The 27898-nt window shown below is 42.0% G+C and overlaps 3 protein-coding genes across 4 annotated transcripts in view; all 3 read left to right on the top strand.

Annotated features, from left to right (window-relative positions):
• The window catches only part of LOC103762354 (leucine-rich repeat flightless-interacting protein 1), a 44829-nt gene extending 41222 nt beyond the window's left edge, over positions 1 to 3607 (top strand). Inside the window, exon 16 of the mRNA XM_029959526.1 lies at positions 105 to 3607. Within this exon, the coding sequence (XP_029815386.1) occupies positions 105 to 2218 (2114 nt within the window). The 3' untranslated portion in view covers positions 2219 to 3607. The remainder of the gene's footprint in view (positions 1 to 104) is intronic.
• A 2338-nt stretch (positions 3608 to 5945) lies between these two features.
• On the top strand, positions 5946 to 13651 carry LOC115307438 (leucine-rich repeat flightless-interacting protein 2-like). The gene is made up of 6 exons (XM_029959527.1): positions 5946 to 8168; positions 8293 to 8339; positions 9231 to 9348; positions 9756 to 9835; positions 10481 to 10585; positions 11988 to 13651. Exons 3-6 carry the CDS (start codon positions 9279 to 9281, stop codon positions 12096 to 12098), a joined length of 366 nt encoding a protein of 121 aa, XP_029815387.1. The 5' UTR covers positions 5946 to 8168; positions 8293 to 8339; positions 9231 to 9278; the 3' UTR covers positions 12099 to 13651.
• A 4395-nt stretch (positions 13652 to 18046) lies between these two features.
• Positions 18047 to 27462, top strand: RBM44 (RNA binding motif protein 44). Of its 2 annotated transcripts, none has more exons than XM_018071557.2 (13): positions 18047 to 18186; positions 19491 to 20371; positions 20503 to 20561; positions 21154 to 21330; positions 21690 to 21867; positions 21949 to 21974; positions 22843 to 22912; positions 23216 to 23303; positions 23669 to 23782; positions 24475 to 24548; positions 25702 to 25847; positions 25971 to 26118; positions 27158 to 27462. In XM_018071557.2, the coding sequence occupies exons 2-12, from the start codon at positions 19577 to 19579 to the stop codon at positions 26110 to 26112; spliced, it is 1869 nt and encodes a 622-aa protein (XP_017927046.1). In that variant the 5' UTR covers positions 18047 to 18186; positions 19491 to 19576; the 3' UTR covers positions 26113 to 26118; positions 27158 to 27462. The 2 variants fall into 2 exon arrangements, with proteins under 2 accessions (XP_017927046.1, XP_017927047.1); XM_018071558.1 differs by having other exon boundaries at positions 18065 to 18186; positions 21693 to 21867; positions 27158 to 27459.
• The last annotated feature ends 436 nt before the right edge of the window (positions 27463 to 27898 follow it).

Raw genomic sequence — 27898 nt, 5'->3', positions numbered from 1 at the left:
GATCTCTTATTAACCTGTTCTTTGATTCATTCTCTCTTTCGGGTTTTAAATGGGGAGGTAAGTGCTGTGGTGTGGTCCCTTCAACTTTCTCAATGGTCTTTTAGGCAAAGCCAATGAAGTGGAGATGAAAAATGAGATTTTGGAGGATGTGGGGAAAAGAGAAATCATGCAGAATACTGAGCATGAGGAACACAAAGAGGAGTCTGAGGAGCAGGAAGTACAGACATTGCATGCTGCTGAAAATGCAAAGGCAGAAAAAATGGTTGAAGAACGTGACGCCCTGTCAACAGTGATGCTCCCAGACAGTAGGTTTGCAGAGCAAGCTCAAAGCCTTACAGAACCTGTGTCAGAGAGCACTTCTTCCAACAATGGTAGTGACACAGATGATCTGAGAAAGGTGACAGAGCCCACAGGCACGCTGGCCCAGCAGCCTGATAGTACGGAGGCTGAACACCGTGACTCGAGCGCAGGGACAGACGAGAACTCGGAGGTGGGCTCTCTGCAAGGCCATCAGATTTCTGAGACTTCTCAGGAAATGCTTTATGACTTAGGTACAGAGCAGGAACTGGGAGAAGCTGCACCCAAGCAGGAAGAACAAGAGGATCTTAAAACTAGCCATGACCTAAGTGATAATGAAATGGGTCAAGAAGCCAACAGTACAAGTGAGAGCAGTGAGCTGGTTTTTAACCAGGCAGGGCTACCAGAGGGTGCAGTGGGAGGCTTGCTTAGGGAAGAGGGAAATGTGGAGAGTTCCACTCCAGAGGAACTCCAGCACTCAGAAGAAAGTGCTGAAAACAAGGTTACAAATGTCTTGGAGGAAAAGTTTGTTGAAAGCAAAGACTGCACCGATGGAAGAACTGATGAAACAGGAGGGGATAGAGCTGAAGAAGGAAATGAGGTTGGGAACGCAGTTGAGGGTCAGCCAAGGGAAACTGAGTCTGTGGGTGTGGAGGGGATGGGGTCCTGTGAAAGGAGTGTCCCAGCAGAATCACTTGAAAAGGAATGTGGAGGACATCAGGCATTCACCCAGCCAGTTTCATCAGAGGACAGTCCTTCAACATCATCAGAGGAACAAAGTACACAAGATAAAACTGAACTTGAAAATGCTACAGCTGAGAAGGACAGACAGGAGGAAGAATCTATGGAAGAGCTGAAGAAGTGTTCAGGTTCTGCAGAAACAGGGGAGCAAGATAAGGCATCTGTGGAGGCAGAGGGCTGTATTCCTGAGGTAGAAGGAAGTGTGCTGCAGCAGGCACAGCCAGGCACTGATGTTGTGAAAGAGGTGATGGCTCAGGAAACCAGTTTAGACCCAAGTCTTTCAGATGATAAAATTAAGGAGTCAGAATTGGAAACAGGGGATGAATCTGAGAAAGGAAAGGAAAGTAGGACAGAATGGGTAGAAGACTTAAAGCCAGAGGTAGAAGTTCAAACAGTTCAGTGTAGTGAAGAAACAGCAGGTAGTACAGAAGCAGAGAAAAATATTCCTTTAGAAGGTGAAGTGCAGAAGGTGGTCAAACAAGAGAAAGATGAATCTAAAGAGGAGTCAAGTGTAGGTGTTAGTGTAACTACTGAAAACAAAGCTGATAAAGAAACACTGAAAGAAAATGAGCAAGAATTAGAGCTTACAGACCACCATGGTGAGGAACTTGCTTCTGAGGAATGTGCAAATAATTCCCTGGCACAGAAAGCTGAGCAGGATGAAGAAGTTAGTGAACAAGTTAAATTGGAGGATCAAGCAGAGGAAAGCCTGGAAGATGATGGCGATGCATTTGATTTTGATGAAGAGTCAAATCAAATACTAGAATCTGATGAAAATTGTGATGGAGAGAAAACTCAAGCAGAGAAAGAAGAGGGTGATGGAGCAAATGATGCTGTTGGAAAAACTGCCCACACAGACAAAGCTGGAGGGGGAACAGACCAAATGGGAACCAAAGATGCCTTGACCAAAGACGACAGCTTGCAGCATAAACAAGATGAGCCTGAAGAAACAGGGTGCTTGCAAGGGGAAGCATTGTGGAATGCTGATGAGAAGGCTGATGTGATGGAAGATGAAATCAAAGCATCAGATTCTAATTCAGTGGAAAAAATGAAACAGGGTGAAAGTGTTTTGGAACAAGATTTGGAAAGTGCTGTCATTAACAGGGCTGAAAGCAAGGAGGATTTGCAGGGTAGTAGAAAAGGTAGAGGTAGATCCAGAGATGACTGTACAATATCCTAAGTTCAGGATCTCAAACCTGAACAAGTTACATGCCATGTGACCAGTCCCAGGACAGAAACATGCACTTTGCACAAGACACCAGACCCTAGGAATACTCTTACAGCTTTTTCCTTATAGGTAACTCATCCTAATGCAATGTATGTACGTGGTAGTGATGCAAGTATTAAGTTATTCGCTGACATACCTGGCCACAAGAAGTCATGAGTGGGCTTTGTTTTGCTGTGTCTCAGGTTAAAAGTTTTATCACTAGATGAGCTTCACAAATTGACCATGCAGACTATCATACCTCTAGTGTGGATAACTGCTACTGAGGAATTTCTGTAGGCATTTTTTTATTCTAGGCTAGATGTCAGATGTCCTGAATGTACATATGTGCATGGGACCTTTGTGAACTTATGCACATGCTTACTTCTGCTTAGATCTGCAGTAAGTACATTAACACTTCATGAAGGAACTCATCAGATCAACCACACTGATGTTGAAACTTCTTTCAGAATGATAAAAATCTATGAACTAATCTTATTTTTTTAATATGGAAAAAAAAAGATATTTTCATTCCACTTTGTGTATTTCTAATATGGTCACATTCCAAAATACAGTAGGATCACTGTGAATCTGCTTAGTCTAAGCACTTTGGAAGAACAATATACAGTTTGAAGAAAGTGCAACATACAGGTCTTAGTTTGCTGAAAGGAAAAAATATATACATGTTTACTTCATCTAGGCACTTTGCACCACAATAGGCCTTTCACACCATGTCTCACATGGGTTTTTTTATTTTTTCCAGAGAAAGTGTCAATACACACTGTAATGTGTGCTTAGGTCTGCTCTTAAGTACTGTCTAGATATGAATGTATGAAATATCTATTTTTCCAAGAAGATTTTTGTCTAAAATTGCATTTGCTTTTACTGCATTATATTTTTTGCTAACTATGATTCTGAAAGAATGTTTTTATCTCTGAAACAATCTTACCTCCTCCGTTCTGGAAAGAAGATAAGTTTGCATGTCTTAACTCTTATTGGGTATCAGACCAAAGATGACTGTTGTTCTGTGTACTAGCCCCCGTGCTTTTTGGAAAAGCTGGATTGCTTTGAATTCCTGGCATAAAATTAGACACTTGGACTCCATTGCTGTATTTTTTTCTTGCATCTTTGCTAGTGCTTGGGAGGAAGAGCATGTTTTGCATACATAAATATTCATTTAAAGTTGTTTTAAGCAATGAGCGTCACAAGAAAATGCAAATTGAGGGGGGTGGGGGCTATGGAAGGCTGTGTTTGTATTGATGTTACAAAGCTGATAGAGTACAGACAGAATGCAAAATTTCAAGATGTATATCGAAATGTGCTGCTGTATATAATTTAAATAAACATATTTTATACTCTAAATTACCTGTCCAGAGCACTGTTTCTAAACCTGCATAAGTAGTTATTTAAATCTGTATCATTCCAAACACATTTTTCTGCAGCTTTGTTCAGTTTATTGCGTTGTGCTACATAGCTGGAAGAGCGATCTTCCTAGGACGGGGCAGCCTCGGGGTTTGAGGACCTTGAATAAATGATGGCACCCTTAACTGTAAACCTCTAACAGGTCTGTAACCCTGTAACTCCTTTCATATGGCTTCTCTCCACCTTACAGCAGATCCACCATGGTTTCTGTAAGTATCAGCAGTTGTTCTTAAAGGGTTTACACTAAATGCTAATCCAAAAAGTCATAGATCTTAAGAGCATTTCTTATTAACATGTAGCAGTGTTTATTTAAAGATCTGGCTCTGCTATACTCTCAACAGTAATATCTGGTTTAGTGTTGAAAGTACTTTTTAAATGTTAAATACATTTAAATACATCATTAAATGTGCTTCCCAGGCTTCACCTGTACATGTGGATGGATCTATCTGAGTTAAATTAGCCACATGGTAATTTCCTGAATTTTTTATCCAAGTTGATTTCTAATCGAAAGGTGTCTGGGTGGTTGAGGGAATCACTGATGAGCTGATTTTTAACGAGTTTTTTAACTTCATAAAACAAAGCATCTGTAAGATAATTCCTTTTTAAAGCCAGGTCACAGAAGGAGAAACAACTCCAATCTTGCCTGTCCACATACCAGCTTTTATCGCACTCTCAGTGTAAATAGGGCAGGAGCAAGAACATGGACAGGCAGTGCAGAGTAGTTGATGTGCCAGAAATGCATCCTGGAACATTAGCTGCTTGTTACTCCTGTTGGCACCTGGTCCCTGACGTCTGGAATTGGGCAAGTACCGTGGAAGAGAAGGTCATGGTATTGTTTTACCTCTTTGGTTTTGCTTGAGTATTTGCACATCGAGGGAGAGGAGGAGGTCTCCCAGGTAAATTACCTTGATGGGAAAGGGAACTACTCGATGTTATATTCAAAACTTAATAATTTCAGCATTTTATGTCAGCCAGCATTGAGTGAAATGTGTGCCATTAGAGAGGGAGAGGAGGCAGTGTCTCAGGAGGAATTACCTAGAAAATGCATCTCTTGTGAAGTTACACAATTGAAAACAGTTTTTGGCATTTCCCCTGCAACAGGTAACAGATAGAAGAAAACACCTGGCTTCTCACTTTCTTTGGTGGTTTTGACTTTCAAATATGAGTATGTGACCCAAGGATGAGACTTTTCTTTCAGAATAGCCCCAAATGTTTGCTGGGTTTTCTGTTCAGCACCTAGTGCCACGTGTAGGCTGTAGCCTCGGTTCGTGCATAACTGCACGTTCAGAGCTGGCCTGAAATGCTTTCAAAAGCAATAGCTGAAGAAAAGTACCTGATGAAAAAGGAAACAAAAATAATGAAAAGGTCTTTGTCAGTATTTCCTTTACTACAGAAAAGAACAGTCCTCCTGTTCCCTTCAAAATCAGTATTGCAAGCTGGTGTTTTCCAAATCCTGTGCTGTCCCCAACAGTATCCCTCTTCTGAGAAAGACAGGAAGGCATTTCTCAGTATTTTATGTTGTTTTCTCATGATCCGAATAAATGGCCAAATCTGGAGAAAGGAGTATTGTCTAACCTGCTAATGATCCCAGAGTTGTATTCCTGCAGGCTGTTCAGAACAGCTGCTTGGGGCTGCTGCTGTGATTTCATGGAATGTCTTTCCATCCTCTAAGTAGAATTTATCTTTCCATCCTCTAAGTAGAATTTATCTTTCATTTGCATAATGATTAATTACTTTGTGGGCCACACATCATGTAAGTCGTGCAGATAAAAACAGCTCCTTCCCATCCCATGGGAAGCTCCATCCCACCCCTCCAAGTGGGAAGAGCCATGGAGGATCTGTGGCTGATTTGAGGATGTTTGGTCAATGGTGCCACTGAAGCAGCACCCAGGTTAGCAGTGCCTTGGGTCACCTGCAGTGCCAAGGCAATGAGAACAGTCATTTCATTCACAAACCACAGCAGAAGACACTGGTCACCATCACCCCCCTGTGTCCTGCTCCCTCACAGGCCCCATTTCTCCTTCAGTCCTCTGTTAAACTCCTATATGGGTGAAAGCCATGAACTGGTGCACTGAGTATCCTGGGAATCATGTTTTCCAAAGTGAAATGAGGTGAATGTCACACTCTAATTATTCATTCTAGTATCCTTGTATGTGAAATAAGGATAATGACTGTTACAGATAGGAATTTCAATTAGCTGCTTCAGTGTCCTAATTCAGGAAATTGCTCTTTCCTGCTCACCTGCTCTCAAAGTCCTCAGATCCTTGATTTGTTGGAAAAATGTCTCCTAAATGCAAAATTAAGGTGACTGCAGAGATAGCAAAGATAAAGTAAGTTTTCTGTGTTAGTGTGGGGGCTTAAAAGAGAAATGAAATCTCAAAGACCTTCATCTCTATGGGTAGAAAACTTTCCTACAGAAAAAGCAATTTTCCAGACTAATTTTCTCCCTGGTCCTGTAAATTCTGCACAGATGTCCATAATGAAGGAAGAGAGGACTGATGGTAAGATTGGATTTGAAGGTTCATCCCAAAGTGCTAACATCCATTTTGCAGGGAAGGGGCTGGGGGGAAGCTGATATGCTTCCTTCCTGGAAGCTGGAGGAGGTGTCCTTTCTTCAGGCAGGTGTGTTTCACCCCACAGCAGTGGCTGTGTTAATGAAAGTTACAACTAAATTATTTTCAGGATCAAGGTGGATTATTTGGCTCCTTTAGAGTCAGTAAGTTTGGGCTAATTTTGTAGTGGCCCAGAGGTTTCCTGCTGCCTCAGTCCTCATTCTCCTTCCAGTCCTTAGAACTCCACTTCTCAATCTTTGCTGACCTGTGACTCCCAAAACTATCTCCTAGTATCTTCAACCTGTCTTTTACTGTTTGCTCTCCTTGTTTTCTTCATTGTCCTTTATTTTTCTTTATCTTTCATCTTTTGCAGAATTTCTGTAAGTTTCCTTTCCTTCCCATATAGATCTGTGAAAGTATTGTTTTGAAGGGGTTTATACCTGTAAATTTTGGTTACTCTTGATGGTTGATGAAAATGTGAGGTTTCTGTTGGTTTTGTTTATTTTGTTTTTCCCTAGAAATGCTCAGGTGTAACAGTTGAGTTAAAAAAAAAAAAGATAGGACTTGAGAAGGATTAAAATGATGGCACAGAGTAGCTGCACTGGGATGTCACGTTAAGATCTGTATTGGGGTATTGCATCAGAAGCCAAGGTAAAGGTTTTATTCCATGCTCTGATATGACTGCTGGTGTATGGGAATTTGTATAGCCAGGAGGGGAATGACATACCACATTATTGCTAGCTAATGGACTGTATATGTCTGCTGCACAGAGGGACTTTCATTTGAAAACCAGTTTTCCCCATGATTTGATTAAATGCAGACTCTTTATTCCCTTTAACTGGGCGTACTAACAAGAAAAAAGGGAGAACCACAAGAACCACAAGACTTTGGCCTGTTCAAGATTTAAGGACAAAGGAGGACTGGCATTTTTAAAGCTCTTCAAAAACATTTAAGTCACTCTGTCAACAGAATTTACCTGGTAAAAGCCCACCAGGCTCTTACCTGTAATTTGTCAATTTGCTTTCCTTAAGTTTACAAAAAGACCTTTTTCTTGAGTGACCTTTGGATTTTAACCACTTAAGACCTTAGCTGTGGAGCTGAGCTCTGAACACCCTGGGTTCTGCCCAGGTGGCTGCCTGCTGGCAAGGGAGGCAGGCTAAATAAACCTGCAGTGAACACCCACGTCAGACTTGGGGACTAAGACTCGGCTGAGGTCAACAGAGCCTCTTCTAAGAAGTGCATTTGAGTGCTATGTTCCAGTGCACTTCTGCTTGAGGGGTACCTGAACAGAGGTTGTTAATTAAAGAGATAATTTTAGTGATAAGAGAATGTGTGAGTACCTGATAAAATGCTTTCATGTTTTGCACCCCTTAACAGGGAAGGAAAAAACACGAGCAATTTGGTCACTTAATTTGTAGTTCTTTTTTCCAGTTGTCTCAGTTTGTAGAGTGACCTTCATTAATGAAAGCCACACATATCCATGTGCTGACTGTGTGGCACTTCCAAGTGCAAGTGTAGCACAACAGCTGGCCCAGATTGCCCATGGCCTCTTGATGTCTGACATGGAGAACTGACTGTGAAGAGAAAAGAAGGTTTTACCAGACTGCTGCATTCAAAACACAAATAATTTGACGGGCAAATGTTTTTCTGGTTATAATATTGAAGACGAAATGTCATTGCCATGTAAAAGAAGGGAAGATTTAAAGTGCTGGGAACGTGCTTAGCTATGATTATAGGTTTTTACAGTATTTTCATTGTGCTAAACTGTAAAGATTTGTGAGATTTTGTGTTGCAGTTGTGTTTGACCCTAGAGTTCTTGCATGCTAACCTAACGTAGAAGATTAGCCTCTTTGCATGCAGCTACTGCCGTGACAAGCATGTTCTGTGAGAATGACATAACCTCCCCTGGCTGCAGCCCCTTCCCAGCCCTGTCTGTGGCCTCATTTCCTGTGGTACGTGCATAACTCCCTCCTCCAGTAGTTCCACTAACCTTAATGGTTCATCACATCTATCAGATGCGCTCCGGAACGTGCCGCGCGATCACATCAGCACTGAACCTTCGCTCTTATCTTTCAGACAGGCTGAAAAGGCTCATTGATGAACGAGAATCCCTCCTAGACCAGGTAAGCACAGGGAAAGGGAAATGCTATTTACAAAATCTTTAATAAGAACAACAGGGATTAAGAAAACAGCCCCCAGGCAAGGTGTGGGGCAGCAGCGCTGCTGCCTCGCAGAACGTGTGCTGGGTTGCTCTTGCTGGGCACTTGCTGCCTTGCTGGCCACTTAATTCTTCCTCTGAAACGTTTCTCCTGCACATTAATTCAGGATAAAGAGCAATGCCACCCAGTGTGCCCATTCCACACTGCTAACCTGTCACGTTCAGTGTCCTCAGTCACCTGACTGAGGATTATTTCTGAAAAATAGTACTTCACATTGGCCAAGCCCAAGGGTAAAACAAGCATGGCTCAGCAAATTTCGTTTCCAAGAGTCAGCCCTCCGGATTGCTGGGTCTGTGGGTTATGGGCCATTCGGAAAGAAATGGTGGAAGAATTGCCGTAGATGGGTAAATAGCAATTAAAGTGATTTTTGCTGGTTCCATGATATTCCATGGAGGATATAAAGTTTATTCAGAAAACTTCAGCTGATCTGTTTCTCTGCAGGTCACTCTCTGCTTTCATTTGCGCTCTAGATCCTTGACCTTGAGACTTGCACACACCCAAACACAGTTTGGGGAGTTTTTAAGAATGTTTTACATGAATGTGCCTGCAGAACATTTATGCCTTTTCTAGTAAAATAGCCTTCTTCCACTCATTGTGTTTGGTCCTGAATTTATACGTAAGCACTGATGTGTAAAATATGATGAGTCATTTGCCAAAAGAATTTCTAGGACATTCCAGATTTTCTGGAATTTAAGTTTAAAAAAAAATATAGTTTGTTTTATAATACTTGAGTGATTTTGAGTACTGAGCCACAATTTTTCTCAGTGACTTTAATAACTATTTTGTGTTCTTCAGATTAAAAAATTAAAGGGACAACTGGAAGAAAAGCAAAAGAATGGCAAGATGGATAACACACAGTCAGAAGATGAAGTTCTGGAAAATGGGACAGATATGCACATGATTGATCTCCAAAGTGAGCTGCATTTTGATTTTAAGGGAATTTTGTGCCCTGCATGCGGGTGAGAAAATGTATAACCACATGACTGAGTAAAAGTGAGCCCTCAGTTCTTAGGGAGCTTCAGCTATGCACCTCTATAGAGGTGAGGGAATTAGGAGCCTTTGTTGGAGTAAGATTGCAGTTGGGAATCTGTATTATTGCTCCTCAGGAGAGCTGGGGTGAATTCAGGATAATTCCGCTTTCAGAGTGGTTGTAAGGGAATCAGGCAAGAATGGGAATAGTGCCTATCTATAGCTGGGCACTTTTTGACAGAGAACTACTCTACTGCTGCAGATCCCTGATGCATGGAAATTTTATGACAGACTTGTTAGAAACTGCTAACACATGTTCTGACATCTCTGATAAATCTGCAATTTTTTTAGGAGATGCCAACAGACAGATCAGTGATCTCAAATTTAAACTAGCAAAGTCTGAGCAAGAGATAACAGCATTGGAGCAGAATGTAAGTTTTTGGCTTGTTCTGTTTGTTTAGGCACGGTGAGAATGCAAAGAGAAAGTGTATTTTGTTATATGTTAAATGAAATTATGATTACTGTGATTTTCCCTTCAAATAAGAAACAGGAGTGTTGGAGCATTGGGGCTACTAGGACTGAAATGCTTTCATTTATGTTTGGGAAAGAGGGAATATATTATTCATCTGAAATGAAGGAAAAACATTCAAAGACAAAGGTATATTGAGAGCACTTGCTGAACTCTGCAGAACACTTCCTTATGCCCAGCTATTGACAAGTCTTAAATGGCTCCTGGCATATGATGTGTATGTATGGATTTGATACACAACTGTTCAATTTTGATTGTTTGCTCTTGTCCAGACTACATCAGTGATGCTCTTGCAAAGAGAATTTTAGCCAATGGACTGTATTTTTTTGTTGCTGGAAGCATATTAAATATGGATATGTGTAAAAGGTCTGCAGTAGGTTACTGTGGCCATGTTTCTTTGGTATATTTTTTTTCTGAAAATGTGCCTTATTTTATTAATGAGGAGTGAGCATCTCTCTGGTTATTCCTTGAGTACTAGTGGGAGAGTAAACCTTCAGAGTAACTTCCTGGTGCAGCTTTTAATTCAGAAACTTTGCCTTCACCTTAGGTAATACGACTGGAAGGTCAGGTAGCCCGATACAAAACTGCTGCTGAAAATGCTGAAAGAGTAGAAGATGAACTGAAAGCAGAGAAACGCAAACTACAGAGAGAGGTAACTCCAGCTGCAGGCTGTCACAGGCCAGCAGTCAGCCTGCTCTGGGTGGGGGGAGACCTGCCCCCCTGGTGTGTTTTAGAGGAGGAACCACCCTTATTGGCATAGCAAAGAATAAACATCTAATTTTTTTAATTGATTTAGCTATTAATTCTAAATGTACAACCAAACTTTTGGTGCTCAGACTGGAGTAACAGTCTCAACTGTGAACTCCCACTGCTGTTTCATCATTCCTTCCTAAACTTGCTTGCTGTGCCTTGATTTGTACCAGAACTGGTTCTCTGGAGCAAACTCAAGTTCCATTTGTACAACATGAACCTGGAAGCAGCCTCCAAATGCTCAGGTTTGCAGCTGTGAGTGTTCCTGTGGTTCCACATTCATCAAGCTGAAAAGTTCCTATTTCTGCTTTGCTGTCCTTGTCATCGATTGTACCTGAAGGCTCATTACTTTGGGATGTATAAATTCTGGGTTTGTAAACACACATCACTGGTCTCTTGAGAACATGTGGTTCAGAAATTACAGCAGTAGAAAGCTGCAAACTCTGCTGTAAACTTAGGTTGGGTGCTTCATTATTTAAGAACAGTGCCACACCTTGCCAGGAATGACAGTCTAAACTTTCAAGCTCAGAGCCTAAATTCGAAGGCTAAATGGATGTGAGTCGTTGTCTGTGAGCTTGTTTTTCTTGCTCTGTCAATCTCTTCATGCCTGTTTGCTGTAGTGTGGCTGTCCACAGATTCTCTCCATGTTTCTGTCTTTTAAAAGCGTTGCATCTTCAAGTCATCAGTAATTTTCACCTTGTTTTTCTTTCCAAACTTCACGTTCTTTCCAAGTAGCTGCCCACAACCAGCCTGAATACCTTCATCAGCTTCTCTCACTCCTGCCTCCTGAGGTGTTTGATTTTTTTTCAGTGTGGCTCTTAGCTTTTTCTGAATACTCCTTCTGCTCTACTGCCTATAAGTACTGCTATGTGCAGTCCAGCTCTCTCCCCCTACCCCCATCCTGTGATGGGTTTTATGGGAAACTAAGGCTGTGGATGTAGTTCTGGGAACCAGAAATATAAAAGCTGAGCGGTGAGACAGGTGTACATCACCCAGCAGATACCTCTGACCCTCATGCCTCTGGAGTTGAGGAAAATTCTGAGCCAGTTGTTCAACATTCTGTAAATACCTTGGATTCTTGGCATGCTTAGAAAATACCTGTGTGTGTGGCTTTCAAAGCAGTTACACAACATTTACTTTTAACTCTACAAAAAGGAATTTTCAACGGCTTTATGTTAGAAGGAAATTCCAGCAATATGGTCAGTTGGCGTTGGTAGCTACAAACCTTGCTTTTCTTGGGAAACTGAAAACACTGTGAAAGTCACCTTTTTTTTTTTTTTTTTTTTTCTGCTTCCTTCCTTCAGCTTCGTTCAGCACTGGATAAAACTGAAGAGCTCGAGGTGAGCAATGGGCACCTAGTGAAACGTTTGGAGAAGATGAAAGCCAACCGGAGTGCTTTACTGTCGCAGCAATAACCACCACCTCCCGATGGAAACCACTACTACTTGACGGAATCGGAACGACGCTGCAGCTGCTTCTGTCTCTTGCTGCCCGGGATGCTTTGTGTCATGCCTTCTGAGAACAGACAACCCCAACATTTGCTACGTGCCACCCAGCTGTGGGTCTCTCTGCGCAGATTCAAACCTACTGCACTATACCCATAGGAGTAGCTGATCCAAATGGCTGTGCCTGTGGGAGCCCTTCCACACTGAGCGCTGGGGACATTCGAAGTACCGTATCAGTCGACCACGTAAGAAGCACATTAAGTTCTCCATCCAGAGGGGCACAGCAGCCATTTATTGCCATTTAAAATGGTATTCAAAGAAAACAATTTGACTGGAATTTTGTGTCTTGCTGAAAATTTTAAAAGAAACACTGTAAGTTTTGGACTTTTCTCGTGACAGTATCTGTAATTTAGTGACTACGGTAGAGTTATTCATAGTAGGTTTTTCATTTACAAATCACTGTGGAACCACAAGCCATTACAAAGCAAAACTCCTTCAGTGGAAACCATGGAAGAAGATGGTCTTGGAAGCAAAAGTGACCTTAAATGACTTTGCCAATAAAACAAAGGTGTCTGGAGGGATTTTTGCACCAGTGGAATCATGAGACTCTTTTATTTCAGGGTAAATAGGCAATAGCTTCATTGAATTTTCAACTTTTATTTGTATTATTTAATCCCTGCTCTTGGAGTTGAAGTAAATGACTTTTAAAGGATGTAAAGTTGCTTTAGTAAACCAGCATAAGGCCGTGTTTTCAGAAATGGTGGGTTTTGCACTTAGATCATTCTCTTTGGTGCATTTGTCAAAGCAAGTGTCATTTGCTTAAACAAAATATGAAATGGGTTTTTTACATCAGAAACTATCTACTGGTCCATGAACCACTAGGAAACGATGCCGCTACAAAATAAAAGTCTGATTTTTAAAAGAGTAACTGATAAGTAAAGAAGCACTTTAGAAAATATTACTGCCTATGGGTTTTCTACAAATACAGAAGTAGCGACTTCTTTCCTTCTTAGGTCATTATGAAGGTTTTCCACTTTTCCTGAAAATCAGCGTAACCAATTAAGATGTTGCAGGCAATTATTGTGTGTACAAAAATTATATATGACTAGCACTACAGCTCTGGTTTATTGGAAATCATTCTGAATGTACTACTCAAAGGAGAACAGCAGTTACCCGAGGGATAAAGTTGCCTGTCCCCTTTCGGCCCTTACAGGGAAGAGCCTGAGGCAGGCGACTGATCCCTTTGGAATCTGCTCATGCTGTGAAGCAGCATCTGCTGTTCCACAGGAGCAACCCTCTGTCCATGCTGCATCAATAGATATGGTTCTGTCAAGCCAAATCCAGACCCGGGAGACCACATTTCTTCTTAACTTAGTCTTCAGACTCTCTGATCCAGGTCTTTCCCCAGCCTCTTCCTTGCAGACGGGAGGTTACAGTACAGACTGCTGCTATTTTCAACGCAAGGGAATCGCTGGTATCTTCTTAGAGCACCTTCACTAAATAAACCAAAAACAGTGTCTGAATGTGTTTCTCTGGTTTGGCTAGGAAACAACACCTTCTTCTTCATCTCTTCTGAGTGCACAAGGAAATTTAGGAATGAAGTACTGAAATTAATATCCCAGGAAAAGGATGAAGAAGGCTTTTTTTATGCTCCTGGGGAACACTTCCAGAGAGGGTGATTCCACCACCTCCCTGGGCAACTTATTCCAATGTCTGACCATTCTTGCAGTGAAAAAATGTTTTCTAATATCTAATCTGAACCTCCCCGATGCAACTTAAGGCCATTTCCTCTCGTCCTTCCATTTGAGATGTGGCAGAAGAGCCTAACTCCTCCCCCGGCTCCACCCGCCTGTCAGGGAGTTGCAGAGAGCGAGAAGGTTCCCCCGAGCCTGCTCTTCTCCAGGCTGAGCCCCCCCAGCTCCCTCAGCTGCTCCTCATCAGACTTGTGCTCCAGACCCTTCCCCAGCTCCACTCCCTTCTCTGGACACGCTCCAGCACCTCCATGTCCTTCGCATTCCTTGTTTTAGCCTAAGACTGGATGTGTACATGAAATGAAGCCATCAACACTTGCATCACTACTCCACGGGGAAAGCCTAGTAGCTGTTTACTTCAAGAAACTTCTGCTCCTGCAAGCTCCCAACCACTTCAGAGTGAAAGGAAATGTCTCCGGAGGCAGATGCAGTCCCTGGGTTGTGTATTGGCCCCAAGAGATAAAACCCTTAAATTCAATGATTGGCTCTGTCCTGATGCATAACACGTGACCATACCGACTAGGTGCAATTTTGAGAAGTGTATTTAAAATATGCATCCTTTTCAAAGTCCTCAAATTATCTGTTTCTAGATATAAACATACTGAATTGGACACACTGCCCAGGGAAGCTGTGGCTGCCCCATACGTGGAAGTGTTTAAGGCCAGGTTGGACAGGGCTTGGAGCAACGTGGTCTAGTGGAAGGTGTCCCTGCCCATGACAGGGGAGGTGGAATGAGATCTCTAAGGTCCCTTCCAATCCAAACCATTCTGGGATTCTGGGATTCTATGAATTATACCAGTAATTCAGCACTGCATTACCTGGTAATGGGAAAGTCATGGCAAACTTCTTCCAAGCAAGCTTGATTTTAGGCAAACCTCTAGTGAAGCAATAGGATACTGAAACAATCAGGCTTTCTGCAAACTGCCTGCAGTACAATAATTCATGTTATTTATTACTTTACAGTTGCTTTTTCCACAGTTTCATGTTCACTCACCTCCAGAAAGAGGACATCAGTTGTGAATCTGATGCTGTCCCCAAGGAGGTGTTGGAAGTTTGTCTTGTCCATCTTGGCATATACTTCCTGCAGATAATGAACAACCGTGTCCAACTGGTCTTCATCTTCAAGGAATGTTTCTATGCAGGGCACATATTTTCTATACATCAGGAATTGTTTCAGCCAAGGGGACTGTTTCCCACTTTTTAAGATCTCCAATAAATGTTTCTCAGTCCCCCTTTTGTGGTCTGTAAAATCCACTTAGTTTTTTGTTTTCCTTGTCCCTCATGGCTAGGGCAGGGTCTGGGAGGAGCTGCCTGCCGTGCAAAGGTGCCAGCTGAAGGACCTTCCTGTGCCTTGGTGGGGAAGGTCCTTGTTCATCAAATGTGGTGAAACATGGAGATGGAAGGAATCTTCTTAAATTAAATTTTCGCTCCAGCTAGGGCTTTGGGGTCTTTGTTTGTTTGTTTGTTTTTCGAGAGGAACGTTCAGGTGCAGAGCCAGGTTTCTTGTGGAATACCTCAAAATCACTGTGGATACCAATTTACAATTTTCTGTGCTCGACTTGTATAATTTCTGGTGTACAAAGCCTCTGGGGCCTAAAAAATGAGCTAAGGGATTTTCAGAATGCAAACATGCTAAATACAACATCTTAGTAATGATAAGGTGTGTGATTGCCACCAGTCATCTTTTCATTTGTGGTAGTGGTGAAAGCTGTCTCTCCTGGCAAGATTCAGGAGAAACAACTCAGCAACTAAGCATTGGTCCAAAAGGCTAAAAATAATGCTTTGCTCATCAAAAAGGGATGTGTTTATTATTTCAAAGTCGTTTTCATCTCGCACCCCATAAGCATTAACCTCATGACGGAAATCAGATGTGTTATTTCAACCTGGATATGCTCTTAGTAGAAATCTTTGTGTGTGGTAAAGTAGATGAATGTTGAAGACACATGTTTTCTCCCCCTAACTTTCAGTATGACTTAGCTTTAGAATAATGGAAGAAAAAGAACTGGTTGGTTTACTGCAAACTGTTTTATGTTTTTCTGTGAAGAATGTACAACAACAGGGCTTTTAATGGTAATAATAGCACATGTCCCAGTCCTTTTTAACTGAGCTCCAAACGAGAGCGCCTCGGGACCTAGAGTGGAGCTGAGGTGGCAGCAGCCTGGCGAGGAACAGCTCCTGGGGAACCAGGATGGGTTTTCCTAGAACTTAAGTGAATTTGTTATCCTCTATTTTAAATTGTTAAATAATTTTATTGTTTGCAAATGGAATGTTACCCAAAATGTTGGTTTTTTGTTTTGTTTGTTTGGCTTTTTTCCAAGCGCTCTGTTAGGGAATGTGAGCGTGGAAAAGGAAATTCATTATGAGCAGAACTCGCCAATAAAATGTCACTTGTTTGGGTAGTTTTTATGGAGTGGTCTGTCATGGTGATATTACCACAAAAAGTTCTCTTGGAAAATACAGAGTTTTGGGATAATACCAGTGTAGCAGCCCATTTTCCTTTTTAATACGTTGCTGTAGGATCACACAAACATGAGCAACGCTGGTTGTAAAATGTACAAATTCAGGAGCTTGTGTGACTGAGGGCGCTGGTGTGAGACATACCTCTAGATATTAACAGTTTTAATGGCAGGGCACACATATACCTCCAAATAGTAATATTTTTAATATCAGGTGCACATATATCTCCAAATATTGAACTTTTAGTGGCCATGTGCACTTGGGCAGGGAGAGGACGGGGACAGCCTCCCAGCAAGAGAAATTTGAATGGTATTGCTAATTGGATGAATTCTCTACTTTCTTTCTGGTGAACATAGAGGTAACACATAGAAACTTTCCCTGGAAGAATCCTTCACAACAGGAGGCAGCTTTGTTCATCAAAGAAGTGTTATTTTAGTATGAAATTTCATCTTGCCCTGATCGTGGGTGTTGCCAGAGATGCTGCTTCCGTGAAAGAGACTGAGGAGGAGGGTAGTGTTTGTCTCTGCTTTAGATGCTCCAAACAATAGTATGTGTTTGGGAGGTTGTTTTAGGCAGCTGAGTGATATTTTCCACACTTTATTAAGACCTTTACGTGCATGTGTTTAAAGGAAGGAGCAGAGCCCCTTTTAAAAGTAACATGTACCTGTGTGGCAGGTATGTAACCTGCATCTGCTTCCACCCCTGTAACATGCTCCTTCAGGCTGGAAACTTTCAGGTAAGTTTTAGTATGTCTCAGGGGAGGTTTAGGTTGGATATTAGGAAAAGGTTCTTCCCCCAGAGGTTGACGGGGCACTGAACAGGCTCCCCAGGGCCAGTGGTCACGGCCCCAAGGCGCCAGAGCTCAAGGAGCACTTGGACAACACTCTCAGGGACAGGGTGGGATTGCTGGGGTGTCCTGGCAGGGCCAGGAGCTGGACTCAATGATCCTTGTGGGTCCCTTCCAGCTCAGGATATTCTTTTATTCTTTTACTTTTATTATGTAATGACTGTACAAGGGATGCTGCTGCTCCTCCCCGCTGGCTGCAGTTTGGGCTTTGTGCCCAGCGGCAGGAGAGTCGTGAGGGAAGAGAAGGGACTGGCCGCTTCTCAGGGGCCACCTCGGCACCGCCTCTGAGGGCACATGGCGGTACTGTCTCTGGGGGAACGTGGTGACACCGCCTCTGAGGGGACACCGCAGCACCGCCGAAGGAAGAACATGGCGGCACCGCCTCTGAAGGAAGGGCTGGTGGCACGCGGCGAGCGCGGGCTCAGCGCCGGCCAATCAGGCGGCGGCGCAGTCCCCCGCCGCAGCCAATGGGAAAGCGGGGGCCGCGGGGCCGGAGGGAGTTGAGCGCGTGTCCGGCGGCCGCGGCTGTGCGGCCGGTCGCAGGGCGGGGTGGGGCGGCCGTAACTGGGGCGGCCGGCTCGGCCGCGGGGCTTGTCTGGGCACGGGGCTCGTCTGGGCAGCGGGGCTTCGTCTGGGCAGCGGGACAGCGGCTCAGCCTGCCCTGGAGCTGCGGTAAGTCGCTGTTCTGCCGCCTGAGGGTTCCCCCTGGGCGAGCGGGAGCACCAGGCTCCCCCCGCCCTGACCCAGCGCCGCGGCTGGGACTGGCTCGGCTGTCGTCAGCGTCTGTTGTGTCATAGCGGCGGCAGCAAGGTTACTGTAACTTACCTGGGGCGTGGAGGTGTTTTGGCTCTCGTTTCTTGGCTTGTTCTTAAGCAAGAGTGGGTGAAGTCACTTCGCCGTGTTAATAACATTGTGATTTACGTACAGGCGTCTGGGATGTGCTGTGGCAGCGTTCGGCTTTGAATTCCACCGAGTCACTCAAAGCTTCGGTTAGGAGGTGAAGGTAAAGTTAATGTAGTAAGAAAAGACAACGTTTTTGAAGGAAAAATAACTGTAGAAGTGCATAATGAAACCATGGAAGTGTTCAAGGCCAGGAGCTTGGAGCCACCTGGTCTAGTGGAAGGTGTCCCTACCCACGGCAGGGGGGTGGAGGGAGATGACTTTTAAGATCTCTTCCAACCCAAACCATTCCATGATTGTCTTTGAAGGATGAATGACTTCTATCAATCACTTCTGTAAAAGATTTAAAGCATTTTAATGAAGTGTTTTAAAATTATGCCATTTGAATTGAAATCCCTAGTGGAGAAGCATCAATGGATGCAGATTGGACAGATAAGGCATTTTTCCCCCCTGAGAAAGGGCTCTCATGTACTGGTGACAAAGATTGTGATGTGTCATTTAAGTAGTTTAGAAAGCAGACCTAATAGGAACATGTCTAGTGTTTTTATGTACTCTTTAATTCGTTAGAAGCTTCTGAGGGAAGGCAGAGAAGAATTGACAAGTGTTTATAATAAACAAGCTTCACAAAGAGCATCCTCCATCCCTATGTGCTTTTTCTCTGCTTTTTGTTCATGTTCTTCACAAAACTGGGTTTGTTGCATTGCTTTGGTTTTAGTGTATTGTCCAGCTTCCTTCTGCTGCTAAAAGAAGGGCTCTGCTGCAAGAAATTGTCTTCCTGTGTTCCTTTATGACTTAGACTTTCTGGTTTTAAAGGTTCTCAGGTTTTCTTATGGTTTTGTCCTTGATAACTGTTTCTTGCTTCTGCAGAATTAAAAGGTATGTGCTTTAACTTCCCTCAGTCCAGCACCTGGGGGGTTTTTAGTTCTTGGGAGGCACAAAGCTTGAAGTTCACCTCTTTCTTAATATGAGTAGTTTTAAAAAACTTGACAGTTTTCTGATTTTATGTAAAACTTTATGGTTCAGAGTCAGTACGTGCATCTGAACCCCTTGTGTGCTGTATGATGTAAAATAGTACACTGTGTGTCAACAGGGATTCTGATGCTTCAGCCAAGAAATGCTTCCATGTTAAGGGGATGGAAGCTTTGCCCAGGAGTTTAAGAAAATAGGGATGGTTGGTCTCTGAGGATGCTTTTACTCAAGTGAAATCACACAGTCAAGGACAGCAAATTCTTGTAATGGTCTTCCATGACCTCTTAGGATTTCTTTGAGAACATAACATAGCATTGCTACCTTCTGTACTAGCATGCAGTAAGTAAAAGTAGGATGGTTAGTTTAACATATTTTTTTAACTGTAATGTCCTCTTGAGTACCATGGAGCATCTTTAACTTCTCTTGATTTTTATTAAGGGGAGAACCTGGTAGGAAGAGCCAGAGAGGTTGCAGTGGAAGTGAGTTGTGTGGATTACTTCTGAGGAAGAGGGCATGTTGGTACCATGGAAGTGGGAAAGAGCAGCCATGTTAACAGCAAAAGGAGTTCTGTCACTCAGGGCTTCTTTCCAGGTGAAGATCCAGGTGAAGGAAGCCTTTTAGGTGAAGACTCCCATCTGGAGTATCTCAGTGCTCACGAGGAATATGCTGATGATACGAATAGTTCAAGTGAATTCTTTGAGGAGAGGGAAATTGGAGAGGTGAAGGACATACCACAAGGTGACAAGGTGCCACCCCACATCAGTACAGGGGAAGAAGTGTCTGGGGACAGCAACAGGCACACTCACAGCATCTCAGTGAAGCCAGAGGGCCCTTTCTTGTCACCAAGGGAAAGGGCCCCTAAAGTAGCTGTGCGGTTCTGCGAACATGCAGAGTCCTCTGATTTCTACAGCTGTGAAAAACCTGGTACCATCCGTGTTGACAGCACTGCAGAGGATGCTGAAACCCAATTTCCTGTCTCTGAAATTCCCACTAGTAAGAATCCTGATTTTGGCGTGGAAGTTGCAGATGAATCCTCCGGTGGAAGTCCCCGCTGTGTGAACTCGGAGTGCCGTGGAAGCCCGAAAAGCATGGCCGGTGTCTCTGCGGTCACACAGGCTGTCGATGCCAGCTCTGATTTCAGAGCTTGCTTTACAACGAGCAGGAGCAGCAGTGCTCAGGTTTGCCTCTGCTCCAGGGCAATTAACACAGAGATAACAATGATGAACAAATCTCGACCGGTGGGATGGCCCCGTCAAAACTGTGTGGATGCTGCTTCCAACACAGAATGGTCGTTCGGAGCCCACAGCTCACACGTTCAGGTAATTTAAAAAAAAAATAAAACAACCCGCCAAACCATTTCGATATGCAGAACTTTCTTTAACTTGGAGTTGCTCAGAACTTGTGTGAATGTTAATCTGTAACTTTTTAAAATGGTTTTCTTTTTGTTTAGGAGCAGTGGGAATCAAAGAATCAGCTGTGTACCTGTGATTGGAAGATGAGCACTGACAGGTGGGTTGAGTCGTTCTTGGTTTGGAATTCTAGATGCTGGATAAGAGGGTTTTTCATGATGGAAAGATTCTCTCTGACTTGGCAAAACTGATGGTATTAAAAGATTGCTGGGCAGCAGCTTCTGCACTGGAGGGTAGGAAGGGACCTGGAGGGGAGAAAAGTGAGCTGAAAACCTCCAGAAGTTGAACAGAGACCAAAGCAGCCTTGGACTGCAGGTGCTGACCTCCTGAGATCCTTTCCAACCTAAATTATTCCATGACTGTGGAAACAAAATAAGTGTGTTTGCAGATTTATAGAGTTGCTAAATTTCTTTTTTATTCTTAAGGCTTCACTTTTTCGATAGAAATTATTATAGTGCTGGTTCAGTTCCCTCCTCTGAATTGAGGCTGAATGTAATGTGAAAGCAACTGTAAAGCATTATTCTTTCTGTGGGGTAAATTGGAGGAACTAACTTTTTTTTTTTTTTTTCCTTAAATCATATCAGAAATAGCTTCTGGAAATCTCCTTGTTTCAAAATAAAAAGTAATGAATGTAAACAAAACAGTGGAAGCCCTGGAATCAATATTCTGTTATTGTTATTATCCTTTTAAAGGCCAGTACATCTCAACAAGCAAACCGTGAAGAATTCTGTGTCAAGCTGCTGTCAAAACACTCTGCAGAGAGCAACTGAGGCAGAGCTGCAGCTTCTGGCCATCCATTATAAGATGTGCTATCAGCACTGCTTGACGGTTTATCAGCTGGCTTTTGAGGAGAACACAGCTTTTGGGAGGCACGTACTTTCATGTCCTTTTAAATGAAGTGGATAACTGGTTATCAGGCATTAATTGTGAAATGGTACTGATATAGTCTATCCCTAGCCTGTAAGAGTCTTTATGGTTGGTGCTGTTGCCCAGAAAAGTAACTGCCAAGTCTTATTTCCAGCTTTAATTTTTTTGTAGCATTCAAAGACCCAAAATACCTTGTTTCCAGGAATAAAACCCAAGTGAAACAAGTGATGCACAATATAGTTGCTAACTTGTGTTTCTGTACAACTTGGAGGACTCTTGTAAAATCTTTGGGGTTCCTGGAAGCAGTAAAATAAAGAAAATATCTTCCTCAGTTGGTGTTATTTTCTTATCTATATTTCAGTAGATGTGATGAGAAGACTGAATTACATTCATCTCTGCTGTTGGTTTTGGAAGAGCTAGAAAATAATTACAACAATATGAGAATGGAAATAAACATGGGCATACCTTTAAATGCTCTCCCACCACTGTCAGTTGAAGTGAAGTTACCCCCAATCTCTTCCTTTTACGTCCCTGGCGAGGTAATTTCTTAATTGCTGTATGGTTTTTAATATAAATGGGTTTATTCAGAAAAGTAAGACAAATCTTTCTTTTTTTGACAGTTTTTCAGAAAGTCTCTTGGCTCTGAGTAAGTAGTTTCATTTCTTGTTGTACTTCCTAAAAATAAATGAGGAATGAGTTTATAAGATGTTAAACTTAAAATTTCTTGATTTCAGAATGTATCTTGTTGTTTCAGACTGTTTAGCTGAAAGACCAGCATTGCCCTTTGGGTACAAGGATTTTATTTTAAGGGCATTTTTACTCTGCAGTGTTCTACTATGCAAACGAGGGAGTTATATCTTCACTATCTTAAAAAACTTCAAAAGTTTTCAATTTACAGGTCATTTTCCTGGTTCCCTACTTCCACTGCTAAAAATCTTTGTCTCCAGTCATGATGGGATCTGTCTTAAAAACCAAGCAGCCACAAAAACCCAAAAGGACTTTGCTGCCAACAGAGATAAATATTGAGTATATAAACATCTGTTCTGCTAAGATTGTCATTCAGTTATGAAGAATGATAGAAAAATAACTTCATATTTCAGATACATGGTATTGCATAGTCAGGAACCATGCCCAGTGACTTTAAGTGGAGATAAAAAACCAAATTTGGCAATAAGTTTTACTGAATTAGGTAAACAGCTGGAGACCTTTTTGAAATTTCTTTTTAAGCATAAGTAAAATCAATTGAAGAAAAAAAAAGGGCAGTTAGTTTTAGTTGTTTTATAATTAATTAGTAAAAATTGTAGAGATATTTTGAATTATAAGGACATACATCAAAACATCCCCCAGAAAGCCATTTAGATATAATCAAAAAAAGCTAAGATTTACTAAGTAAGTTTATTTTACTGTGAGCTTTTGGTAATATTTAAATTAATGTGTCAGAGTACTTGCAGAAGTAATTGTAGAATTTAAAATTGTTGTGCCATATTTTTATGAAATTCTTGGGTCTGTTTTAGTGGTCTTCCAGGTGAAGAAAAAGCTGATGTTGAAGCACCAGAAATGCAAGAGCAGACTTCTGTCAATAGGGTAGGGACTTCTTCACTGCTGAGTTTCATAGGTGTTAATGTTGTGGAGCAGGGTCTCCTTTTACCTGCAAATACAATCACAGTTTTCAGGGCTCAGCCTGAGATCCTCTGCCACTAGTCACAAATGCAGCTGATGTGTCCACAATTTTGACTGCCCATTCGAAATAAGTTGGGGATTCTTGAAGACAATCCATAGGATAACTTCATAAAATTTATCTGTTTAATCAACTTACATTCTGAAGCTTAGAAAAATAAGGTATAATCAGGTGCAAGTGCTGTGATGTAAACTGAAACATGTTTGTAGGACAAGTCACAGACTGAAGGTGGTCAGCCAAGGGACTCTGCCCCTGAGGCACGGGAAGGACAACATAAAGGCCGGGATCTGAAACATGGTAAGCAATCTGCATCTAGTGAAAGTACCACGTTAGTTGTGAGTTAAGTTGTTGGGGAAAAAAACAAACCCTGTGTAAAACATATACATGGATACTCAGCTGTTCTTTCTGTGGTGGAATGCTTATATATCAGCTATCATAATTTATTTTTAATAATAATTTATATTAGTGGTAATAGTGTAGAGCTCTATATTATTATTTACATTGCTACTTAAATTAGAAGTGAAAACTAGTCTGTGTCACCTTTTAAATGTAGTACTAAGTCATGTAGGTAGCTGGAATCCTCTTAAGTATAGAAATTTGATGTTCATATGACATAACATGGTTTGAATTTTAACACCCTGAATTTTATTTCAATTGTCAAGGCCGTATGAAAACTGAGGAAGGGACTGAATATTGGTTTGATGCTAAAGAAGAGCTGACAATGTCAGATTTTCCAGTAATACCTGAAGAAACGAAAAAGCAACAAGAAAAGCAAGGCACGGGTGATTTAAGAGTCGTGTGCTTTAAGCTGACATTCCTAGTAATGGTGGTTTTTTATTATTTGAGTAGTCTGTTCCTTCTACAAGCATAAGTAAACCTGGAAAAATGCCAGCTGGGTTTTCAGACTTATTATTTCATCGACTTACGGTGAATCCTTGTAGATAACTCAGCTGTTTTCATCCATATTTTTCCTTGAAAACTTTACCTGCAGTGGTTAAACTCAAATTAGTAAATGTCCAGCCAATCACATAGGTAGAAACCTTTATTTTTTTTCTCCTCCTCTCCTTCCTTCCCATGCTGGATTACTAAGAGTTAGCTGAGAATGGTCTGTGTTTGGACACTTGGGTCACGGTGACTGGCATGGTGAGAAGTCCCTGTGTGTTGAAGGCAGAGAGCTCGGGGGCTCCCCTGCCCAGCCTTCAGCAGTGGTACCTGTTAGTTCAGAGCAGTGTTTTCTCTGCCTCTTTTGCCTTTTCAAACCTCAGGAAACACTCAGGGAAAAGATATTTCACAAACTGAACTGTTGTGCTTCCCAGGAGACTCATTTTCTGTTAGAAGATCCTCTTCATTCTCTTAGGTTTTTTTGAAAGGTTTTCTCCCTAGGCATTCCAAAATTTACAGAGAATATGTCAGCTAGAACTGAAACAAGAATAATTGTAACTGTTTGCTTTCTTACATTTATTATTAGAAGCTAAGACAGTGCAGAGTGGGAATGAACATTCTGCTGTTCATGTTGGTGGCCCAGGTTCTTCCGTGTTGGAGGTATGTCTGTTCTTAGTTATGTTGTAGTAGTAATGTCTTGCCTCTTTAATGAGTTCATCCATACATTTGCTGTCAAGTTCCCTGATATGAAATCACCTACTGAAGAGTTGGTACATTCTGTGCTTGGAGATAATCAAAAGGTAAATAATAATTACCAAAGCTCCTCTCTGTGACAGACTAAGAGCCTCAAAACTTCTTGTCTCATCAAATGTTACATTTAATATGTAGAGAATGAGGTTAGGATAGGAAAATGTGTTATGTATTGGTAGTAAATTTCTGGCATGTGACAGAAGAGTGAGAGCTCTATTGCTGCATCAAATTGTGACTTTTCTTAAGACAGTTGGGAACTTACCCATTTGCACTAGATTTTTCATCTTGTTTTTCTCCCCTTTTGAGTAACACCTTTTTTTAATGTGAATGTCCTGAGATTTTATACAGGAAAGATTTTGGGGTACTGGATTGGAAAGAAATTGTAGGATTTTTTTAGTAGAAATCTAAGAAATATCTGTACAAATACAGGATTTTGTCTTGGCTCAGCTTGGCCCTTGGACAGTAAACGCCAAATTAGTACTTGCTGGTATTGCTCTCATAAACTGCATAGATTTGCTGTCTTTGGGGATTTCTCTTTAAACATGCTAGTCCTTTGGGAAATGGTAATTGGATCTAATTTAAAGTAGCAGGAATGTAAGTTACTCATAAATGCATGTAGTAGTTTTATTTCTAATTTACAGATTGGATAACACAAGTGGTTGTATTGGAATAACTTACTGATCTGAGTCTGTATCATTTGAGTTTTTTCTTATTCAAACTGGCATCAAAATGAAAGAGAGCAGGTTTAGGTTAGATATTAGAAAGAAATCCTTCCCTGTGAGGGTGGTGAGGCCCTGGCACAGGTTGCCCAGAGAAGCTGTGGCTGCCCCATCCTTGGAAGTGTCCAAGGCCATGTTGGATGGGGCTCTGAGCAACCTGGGCTAGTGGAAGGTGTTCCCTGCCCATGGCAGGGAGGTGGAACTGGATGGACTTTATAATGTCCCTTCCAACCTGAATCCTTCTGTGTTTCTATGACTTTATATTTATTTGTAGGAAAGATTTGTTGTATGACCTGTACAATACTTAACCCATTCACTTTTTCCTTATTTTGATGCAATTGTAGGATACTGGAGAAAATTCCCTGCAGAAAACATCTTATTCTTACAGCATTGAACCAGGTGATATCTTTAATTCTCCTTATGCACTGAACTTGAGTAGCTTTACCAAGCTGATTAAGAGACTTCAAGCAACCCATCCAGAGGCTAGCAGGTGAGAGTTCTGGGGTTTCCTTTCTGCTCTGGCTTGTAATGGAGCCAATATCCATGGTAACTAAGTGCTAAATGTATTGCACAAAATGTGATGTGTAAACAGTTATTTCTTTCATTTCCATAGAGACCAAATTGTGGAGGCTATTCAGCAGGTGAGGAAAAACAACAAAGGTATGCTATGTGGCTTGGCCATCAGTACTATTGAGGAAAGGACCTCTGCCATTCTGAGGAAATCAATGCCCAATTGTGGGCAGGAAAAGCAGTGAAAAACAGTGAGTATTCCAGCCTGCAGAAATACAATCAAAATAAACCCACTTGAATTTGCATAGCTCTATAACCTGACTAGATTATCAGCTCTACAAGAAGTACCGAAGTGAATCCACTGAAACACTGGTTTCTAAGCATTGGGAGCTGTCTCACAGCACACCTGTAGAACTTGGTGTTAACTACTGGGGGTTAACTACTAAACTGCTTTACCGATTAACTTTGTGGAGGGTGTTGTCACACATACTCTGCACAAAGGTGACATCTAATGGCCGGCCCTTGCGTAGCCTTTCATAAAGAAATCCCAGCCCGGGATCAGTTTTGGTTCAGAAAAAATGGTGACTTCTCTCTGGTGGCTGATGTTCAGCTCTGGAGTAGAAATCTGACAGAACTAGATTGTGTGTCTTGTAGTTTTCTCATGTTAAGCACTTTGCACGGTGATACAGCACTGCAGGAAGCTGCAGCTAGCTGAACATACTGTAACCACAGCCCAGAATTCCCGGGATGTGTGTATCTGTTCTGCTGTAGGAGACATCCTTGTTTTAGTCTGTTACTAAGCTTGGTACCCTGTTTGCTTTGAGTACCTATGGATGCCTTTAGGAACCTGCTAGCAGTGCCACTGCCAGATTTTCTGCAAAAAGTGTTAGTCTGCTGACTGAATTCCACTGGACTGACACGAACTCATGCCTAAAATATAAAATTTTACACTTGAGAGCGTTGTCAGTCAGTAGTAAGTTTTAACAGCCTCAAAACGTGTTCTGCTTTCCTTGTCAAGTGATTATTTATTTTTTAAATGGTGTGTGGGCTTTGCAGTCATAATTGTTCCTATTACTGTATTTTTTTGTGTTGCTTTGCAAAAGAGGTAATGACATAATTTTTATTTCGATCATGAGGGAGGTGTGAAATAGCCAAGTCATTAGTAAATAAGAGAGAAAAATAATTCCCATCTTTCCATAGTAAGAAAAAAGTAAGTAATGCATTTAAGAAAAGGTGATTGGGCTCAAAGCTCATCTATCCTAACTCACTCCCTGTTGTACTTTGTTCTAGATCCTGCTGTAATTGCTACTGGAAAGAGCAGCCATGGTTACTAATAAAGGTTAAAATTTTTTCTTCAAAAAGTTGTGCCAGTGTTGTGCTGTTTTCAGATTAGTAGCAGCTCTTGCTGTTTCTGTCCCCTGAACTTGACTGTAATTAGGAAGGTGTTAATAGTGTAGGAAGAACTGTCTCTCTGGCATGCAGGCCATTTTGTTTCTGTCGGGAAAGCAGAAGTGTCTATAAAGTGAAACACTCAAATGCACTGTGGCTTTCCTTCAGGTTTCATTGTTCACTGTTCTCCCTTAGAAAGGCAGAGCTGACTTAAAATGTGAGAGAACTGATCTGTGGTCAATAAAGGTTAAAATCTGTTCTTCAAAAAGTTGTGCCAGTGTTGTTTTCAGATCTCATCCAGTCCCTCTCCTCGTAGCAGAACTGCTGTCGGTAACGCTGTCAAAGCCTAGCTTTGTACTGTACCTTCCTTGGTCCTGCTGCTGCAGGTGAGGTTTTGGTTTTTGTCCTGGTCCTGTAAAGATGAAGGGAGGCCTAGGCTTTACTGTGCCACATTATTAATTGCAGCTGTTGCTGTTTCTGTTCCCTGAACTTGACTCTGTAATTAGGCAGGTGTTAATAGTTTAGGAAGAACTGGCTCTGGCGTGCAGGCTGTTTTGTTTCTGTTGGGAAAGCAGAAGTGTCTGCAGTGTGAAACACTCAAATGAGTGCACTGTGGCGTTCCACCAGGTTTCCTTGTTTATT

Source organism: Manacus vitellinus, unplaced genomic scaffold (assembly GCF_001715985.3).
Source record: "Manacus vitellinus isolate BGI_N305 unplaced genomic scaffold, ASM171598v3 scaffold_20_pilon, whole genome shotgun sequence".
Taxonomy (NCBI): Eukaryota; Metazoa; Chordata; class Aves; order Passeriformes; family Pipridae; genus Manacus; species Manacus vitellinus.
Note: the sequence above shows the minus strand (reverse complement) of the source record. Positions and strands in the feature narration are given on the sequence as shown.